This window comes from Durio zibethinus, chromosome 4, assembly GCF_047325235.1.
Source record: "Durio zibethinus cultivar Kanyao isolate XHJ-2024 chromosome 4, ASM4732523v1, whole genome shotgun sequence".
Taxonomy (NCBI): domain Eukaryota; kingdom Viridiplantae; phylum Streptophyta; class Magnoliopsida; order Malvales; family Malvaceae; genus Durio; species Durio zibethinus.
Window position 1 is genome coordinate 37,074,194 of NC_143165.1, and position 7,912 is coordinate 37,082,105.

Here is a 7,912-nt window from a genome sequence, read left to right on the forward strand (position 1 = left end):
GTCCTTAACTTGCCGTTGGGCTTTCTTGATGAATGAAGGTCTAAGATGAGTAGACTAGAGACCAGTATATAACAAAATAAATACATAAATAAAATGCAGCAAGGCTTTTTTAAATAGGGAAATACAGTCAGGCTGCTCTGTCTTTCTTTAACCTAATCAAATGTGCCTCCTTAATTACTTAGCTGAAGTTGTCATTAAGAGACTAACTTTAGTCCTCGGAAAAATTAGACAAATTTTTGGAATTTCATAGATGCATGCAACTCACCAAATACTTGAACAATGCTCTGGAAGCGAGGTACATTGAAAAACAAGGAAATTTTTTTTTTTTAAAAGGATAATCGAACCGCAGATAACAGAAAACTAGCTCAATAATTCAAGCTAGGACATTACTTGCTATTCATCATCAGTTGGTAAAGTTAGGAATCGTCCCATGAGGCTCGGTAGCTTTAGCAGCCGCACATGGCTCGACGGCAGGCGATGGTGCCACTGGCTTCCCCAGAAGCTCAGCTGGCAAATCAGGTATCCCTTTCAAGTAGAAAGTATAAAACAGCTTGAACGGAAAAACTATCTGCTGTAACTTCACCTGTCCGTATGCTGCCTCAAAAATCCCAGAACCTTCCGTCACGGCCAAGTAGGTATCATCATACGTTAAATATGGTCCCTGGACAGATAAATGGCCATAGTCACCAAAGTAGAAGCTGTATATGGCTTCATAGCGGTCACCTTCTTTCTCCGGAACGTTTTGGATTAGCACACATAGTCCAGCTGTGATGCCTAACCTTTTCTGCAGGTCTCCGGAGTAGAGCTTGTTAGTGAAAGGAACCAGATCACCAAGAGAGTTAACAGGTTTTTGGCTTAGTTTTAAAACCGCAGGGCTGTTTCTGTCTCGCTCGTTGATTTCATAAACGTACAGTTCTTGAACTTTTGCTGAAACAATTAAAACGTCAGACTAGTAATTTGTTTCGGTGAAATCTTAACAAAACTATGCATGAAAATTAGTGTATATATTAAAATTTTGAGGGGAACGAAAATAAAAAGAGAATTAATTATGGGTTGAAGTACTTACTGGGCTTGGAATAATCTGGTGTGCGCTCCTTAGACTTGTTGAAGAAAAAGGCTGTGGTAGCGAAAGGCTTGCAGCCGGATGTTGAGGTGAAGAAACTTTTACGGGTTGATGAGATGTTAAGGTGATGGGAGGGAAAAAGGTGTGAATATGAGAGATTGGAACCTGAAATTCTGTGAGATTGGTAAGGTGAGCTGCGATCAGCTAACTTGACAGAAGAGATTGCTTGCAGAGAGCTGGTAGATGCCATTGACTATGTAGGAAATTAGTTGGAGAAGAAGATAGAAACCGGTCAAACCCTAGGAGGTTTTGTTTGCCGAATTCTAATTTTTAACCTAATAACAACAGCTGTTATTAGAATAAAAAATAAATTATTATGAATTACAGAAATTGAAAGCAACAACTTAAGTGTCTGGTCTTCAATTTTTTGGCTTAGTGATCAATAAGGTTTTAAGAAGATATGAAGATTGAGATTCGGCTCTCAACTTCCTTCTTTTCTTTGTTGTAAGACTTTGTTTCTCTTTTAAAATAAAAATAAAAAAAATAATTAGGTGTCTCGTCCTACCTCTTAATATATATTAATATAGGGGTCAATTACTTATTCATCAAGTAAATTTAATCATCAAAAAATAATATCTTTAAAAAATCTAAAAAAATCTTTTAAAATTTAAATCAATATTGCTAACAAGGGATTCATACTGCTTGTTTTTGCAAGATCAACAATATCCTTATTTATTTCTGAACAGTCTTTATTAATCAATCTTTGTACTGTACCATATTTCTAATAAGCTTTACAGATAAAATAATTTTTGATCACGTTACCGTGTAATTTCATTCTTATTTAGTTATTTACTAAACGAATAATAAAATTAGTTTTAATTATGTCTGACGATTGGTGGAAGGGCCGCTTAGGAAATGTTGATGAAAACGTGGGTTTTTATTTACAAGTGTGGAGAAACTTGCATAGGTTTGACCCACTGCTTGCTAGATCTTCGTTATACCTACTAGATATAGTCCTCCTCTTCTGTGGTTTACTTAATGCAAAGGTCGATTTTATTGGAAGACAAAATATATAGAAGGGACCTTATACCGTCAAGAAACAAAAACCGAAACAACAGCTACAAGCGAAGCAAGCAGAGTATTTACGGGTCAACAGAAGACCAAAGTTTAAAGGAAATTTCTCATGTCTTAACCAACTTGCGGTGTTTCTGCTATATAATACGATGTGAAGAAAAGCATCCAAGAGATGTGTATATTGTATTAATGGAATAATCAAAATAAAAAAAAAAAATTTTTTTGATAAGAAAAATTCGAGATAAAGAAGTGATTTAATCTCTCATATTAATATAAAATATACCGTATTTGATAGTCTAAGATAAGTGACAACAGATTATTCATTTGACATGATCCCAATAAGTAGTCATTTGTAAAACTCGAAATTAAGATCTCTTTATAAAAAAAAAAGAGTTTAAACCAATTAAACTAACCATTTATTGGTAAAATAAAAATATACGAGTCTTCCTGAAATGGACCCAAAGCTTTTACAGCATTTAGCAATAATAATAGTGTATATGATGTAAAAATTAGACAGAAGGCAGGCAGCCAGCCATCAGGGTAAAATCAGTGATTTTCCAGTGTAGGGTTTGAAATCACACATGACAAACTCTGGACTATATATCTTCTGTAAAAGTAAGCCAAGTTCTACTGCTTTAAGTGGTTTTTACTTAAGGAATTGAAGAAATGTCACAAACCATTTTTCAGCTTAAGGGAAAAAGGGGAATGGCTCAAATATGCATGGATTGCTGGAAAAAGAAAACAAACTACAAATCTTCTCTTCACACTAAACTATACATGTCAAATCAGTGATATAGTTCATGCGACCGCAACAATATATAGTTGCTTTATTAGTGCACAATATATATTAGACACTTTGCATCTGAATTGCCTTACCATTTCCACCAACCTTAGATATATATATATATATATATATTATGTCACGTTACGGGAACCTTAGCCAATTTTTACCTTCTACTATATATATGCACGATATGGAAAAACATAAGGGTGCCAAAAATTATAATCAATTAAAAATTCGTGTCTAAAAAATTTGTCAAAATTTCCGCACCAGTTCAAGTGATTAGGATGGTGTGTTCAAACTGTGCAGCAGGGCTGCCATCAGCCGTCAAAGTTGTCCGGCGATGTGATACACTCGAGGCCTCCAATGTAAGAATTGGTTCTGCAGTTAAGAGGCAGCATATTCGTCAATATACATACATGAGCTTTATTATAAAAAGAAAGGTTAATATTATAAATAATTTTTAAATTATAATGAAATATTTAATATTGTATTTAAATTTTAAAAATTTTTAATGTAATTCATGAATTATAAATTTATTTGGCAAACCGTATAGTAGAAGCAGGGGAAGTGAGTGGGAACCCCATGAATACGGTTGATTTTGAGTATGATGATGTTGATGATGTTGATGATGAAGACAAGGGATGGCCATGTAATGAAGATGAGAGTTGTGAAGAGAGCCCATGGGAGACTGAAACAGAGAGAGAAACCCATTTCCAAAGTTAATTGGCTTTTTCAACATAATGCTCCACAGTCAATCACAAGTCATAAGTCACAAGGGTTTATGGGTTTTCCATTAATCTCTATTTTTCTTTTCTAAGAAAATGCTAAACTAAAGTGCAGTAATTCGCAAACTGGGATTTTTTTAAAGGGCTGGGCCGATGTAGAATGGGAAGAAAGGCCTCTGACAATCTGCCTGTATAATGTGATTTCTTACGGTTAATCGCGCAATTACGTGAAAAAGCAAATGTTGGATTTATTAAGAAGTTTTTTTTATCTCATAAATTTTATCATTTTCTAAAAAATTGAATCCAAAAGTTTCAAATTAAAATCTCAAAATCTATATTTTGAAATGTTTGTTTACTAGGAAAGCAATTGTTTTGTTTAACACTAGCCATTTAATTATTCAGCTAAACAAAGTTTTTTGATGTATTTTCAACTAACAAGGAATATATGATACCAAAATAAATAACTAAGTTTAAATTTCCTTAGACTGGAGATGTTCATAAGAAAAAGAAATAGAGTCAAAAACGTAGAGCTAAAGCTGAGGTTGATGAATTTCAAAGAAAGAGAGAAGCCACATAGGAATCATGTGCAGCAATTAATTTGGAACTTAGGAGGAACATTCATGGAAAATTCTTACTCATACGGACCAAATCATGAATAAATCTTTCTATCTACACTTATACATATGTTAATTTAAGTTCTTATACATATAGGTTTCCACCTTAGCTAGAACATGTCATGTAATTAAGGGAAAAAATGTCAATGATCTTATATTGTATTATGAATTTGATTTCAAAATTAATTCCAGCAGCTTTGACAGCAATAATGTTGACATGAAACCCATGGCCTGCCTGAATTTTGACATTTTTCAGTAGAAATTAAATTAACAAATAATATCAAAAGCATTTAATATTTATGCAATATATACAGGCATAAACTCATATTGCACACATGGCATGTTTGCATTATTGTACTATAAACTAATGAACCATTTTTCGGTTAACAACTTTGCTTGTATTAGAAACTAGAAAGGTAATAATATAATGAAAACAATCAAGTGTCTGTTAGGAGAGCTTTTTTAGTCAAAAGGTTCCAAAATTGAATTTGCTCAAGTGATCATATAAAACCTGATATTGAGATCCTCTCAACTTCTTATCATTAAAAACCAAATGATTGGATGATGAATTTGAACTACTTCCTATTTCAAGTTTATTAAGAAAAACAACTAATACTGCATCTTGATAATTAAGAGCATGTTCCATTACAACATTCTATAGGATTTTAATCGTATTTCAACTCTTGTTTTCGGATGAAAAGGTTACATCATCTACTTCACCAGAGACTTGATGTTCAGAATATATAGTTTCCTTTTCAAGTTGTTTGATGACGGCAAGAACGCATTATTCTTAAAACTATGTAACAAAACCTAAATTAATTAATGGTTAAATCTCCGGACAGTACTACCTCCAGAGAATTAAAATGGGCAAAATGAGGAAACAAAAAAAAAAAAAAAAGATTTCAAATCTTTGCCACTACTTAATTTTACAAACTTTATGTTGGAAGACCTAATCGCTATAAAATATTTTCGATTTTAACCGTATCTTCCTTCATCCACAACCAAGCGACTAAAGATCATGTTTCGAGGCCTAAAGTGTTTTTAAAAATAATGTTATGAAGGGCCAAACTACATCTTTATTATTGGACCAAATCATGACACAGTGACCAGTTAGCGAGTCAACATTTTTTAGGACACATGTTCTTTCATTCTTTGCATACCTAATTACTTCTCTCTCTCTCTCTCTCTCTCTCTCTCTCTCTCTCTCTCTCTCTCTCTCTTGCCCTTTGTCTCTCCTCATCCTCCTTTTGTCAACAAATCAACATAGAGATTTTTTCGGGAAAGCAACGACACCACAAAAGCTACTAATTAAGAGCTAACATGAACAAATTGGCAGTTATTTATTTCTTTTTTTTTTTCAGGCTTCTTTTTCTTGGAAGAAATGTATTACACCTAATTTCAGCTTTCTTCAGCTTTTTGTCTTGTAATATACAATTTAACTTTTACAACTTGCAACAACACCCCCCCCCCCCTCCCATGTTCCCTTTCCCTGAACCCTCTTTAACATCCACAAATTTCAAAAAAAAAAAAAACATAAGTTACAACAAAAACAAAGAAAAAAAATTGAAAGGAATAATTAGGTAATGTTACAAAGCATCAATTACCCTCTGTTTCTTGCTACACTCTAATTCCCACAGCTCCATTTCTCTTGTCCTTTTCCCGTTACATCCACCCAGACCAACATTTTCACTGCCAGGAATTTTAAAAATGTTGACTCCAAATAGCCTGACCATTTCAACCGGCCCAACCGGGTTCTCCAAAGCCAAAGCCAACCCAGTTCTCAGTTTCCAGTCAATGTAAAGCTGCTTCTCCGGCCCTGTTGATCTCTGAAAACTAACAATGTCACCGGCTTTAAGGTTCTTCTCCTTAACAAAGCGGCTCCACCCTTTTGTTAAGACATAGCTTTGGCTACTATTCCAATAGGAATATCTAAACCTCCAAACTTTGCCAGTCACATCTTCGAAGTTCAAAAGAACTCCTTTCGATGAAGCAGTTCCACTTTGCAATGGGAAGTACTTCTCCGCATGCTGCTTAGGTATTACAAGTCGGTTCAACTTCCCCACATCGCTTGGGGTCACAGCTTTTTCGAAGAGCTGTTCACGCGCTTTCAGCTTAAGACCGAAGGAACCAAATCCAACGTCGTTTCTGACCACACGTTTCCCATTCCCATTGAAGCCATAGCTTTTCCGACTCTGCTCGAGCTCATCATTGTAAGTATGCTTACGCAACATGTCAACGATTTCAACCTTGGAATGTGAATTGAGGAAGGCCCTTTCGATTTCATCTTCGTCAGTTTCTTGGAGGTGTTTGAAGTTAGTCACGGCATCACGACCCCGAAACTTTTGAGCAGCTATGTCATAGACTTTGGCAGCCTCATCTTCTTCATTAAAAGTTCCAAGCCAGACACGTTGGTGCTTCTCGTATATCTGAGCACCCCATCGGCCGTTGGGTTGAGGAACAACGCCTTTGTACTTGGAAGAAGGGAGCTTTCTTGATTCAGCTTCGACCCCAGCTTCAGAATCCACAATCACGCTGGTTCCACTTCCAACTCGGCAGAGAGAGTCGGGAGATTTAGTAACAGGAGGCAAAGGTGAAATATTTGATGGAGAAATGGATATGGATATGGAATCACTAGTTGTGGTTTCATCCATGCAGCTTCCATCCATTTTTTCTGTCTATTTTTGAGTTGTACAAACAGGGAAAGAGATACAGAGGTTGTAGTAGTAGCAGAACAACGTTTGTTTTGTTCGTTGTTTGTGTTGTGTTGTGTGAGATGGCTTTGTTTGAAGGCCCGTGTGGTGGTGTTGTATATATATAGGGGATAGGTAATTTTTCTTAATTCAAATTATTAACTTACTTATATTTGTTAAATATATATTTGACAAATTCGAAAATGGAGAACATTTTTTTCTTAGGTTATTATGGCAAGGGAGAGTAATGAGCATATATGGGGATGTGGGTTCGGTGGGTCAACCCAGAGAGAGGGGAAGGAATGGTCAGGAACTAGGAAGATTCATGGAGAGAGAGAGAGAGAGAGAGAGAGAGGGGAAAAAAATTAAGAATAGCTGGAAAAACAAGGAAGAAAGAGGAAAGGGTAAATAGTACGTGGACTGGGCAGTGGATGTGAGGTGGGACCCAAGGGAGCAAGTTGATTTGGGGGTGGGTTCACATGACAGTGGAGTGTGTGTATTATTTAAGTTCATCCCCCCGGAGCTTTGCTGGTAGCTGCTGAGCACCAGCATGGAAATTGGTGTAAGCCCATTCTCTCTCTCTTGAAACATTTATCTTTAAATTTTTTTTTATAGAATCGACAGATAGTAATCTTATCTGATACTGTAGCTGTTGTTTCATTAAAATGTGCTGAATTACACAACCAATTAGAATCCAGATAAACATGAAGTTTTTGAGTTCCACTAGGATGGGATGGGTAGTGGGCCTGCAGGATTAATAAGGGATGGATATTAGACATTGAACACAGACACAGGCAATTCCCATCCCTCCAAGCTTTGCTTTGTCTTTATTGCCAAGGACCAAGGTTCTTTTTCCTTCCCTCTCCTCCAGTCCTCCCCACTTCCCATATTATTGTTATCATCATTTTAATAGAATTATTATGCCCCGTTTTGACTCAAGTTATTAAAAAAACTATTTAAAA

General features: G+C 35.6%; 1 protein-coding gene and 1 pseudogene across 2 annotated transcripts; both read right to left on the reverse strand.

Moving 5' to 3' along the window:
• On the reverse strand, positions 1 to 1,572 carry LOC111288129 (allene oxide cyclase, chloroplastic-like). The gene is made up of 2 exons (XM_022878895.2): positions 1,067 to 1,572; positions 1 to 927 (listed from the first exon to the last, which is right to left on the reverse strand). The coding sequence occupies exons 1-2, from the start codon at positions 1,311 to 1,313 to the stop codon at positions 404 to 406; spliced, it is 771 nt and encodes a 256-aa protein (XP_022734630.1). The 5' UTR covers positions 1,314 to 1,572; the 3' UTR covers positions 1 to 403.
• Positions 1,573 to 5,581: 4,009 nt separating this feature from the next.
• On the reverse strand, positions 5,582 to 7,168 carry LOC111287516 (AP2/ERF and B3 domain-containing transcription factor RAV1 pseudogene; annotated as a pseudogene). The gene has a single exon (XR_016341864.1). The product of XR_016341864.1 is annotated as an AP2/ERF and B3 domain-containing transcription factor RAV1 pseudogene (transcript).
• Between the last annotated feature and the right edge of the window lie 744 nt (positions 7,169 to 7,912).

What these genes read in the sequence shown, in the direction of transcription:
- LOC111288129 (XM_022878895.2), bottom strand. Translation starts at nt 1,313, where the DNA reads ATGGCATCTACCAGCTCTCTGCAAGCAATCTCTTCTGTCAAGTTAGCT. An exon ending in ACCAGATTATTCCAAGCCCA is followed by an intron (nt 928 to 1,066) that starts GTAAGTACTTCA and finishes TAATTGTTTCAG; the next exon opens with CAAAAGTTCAAGAACTGTAC.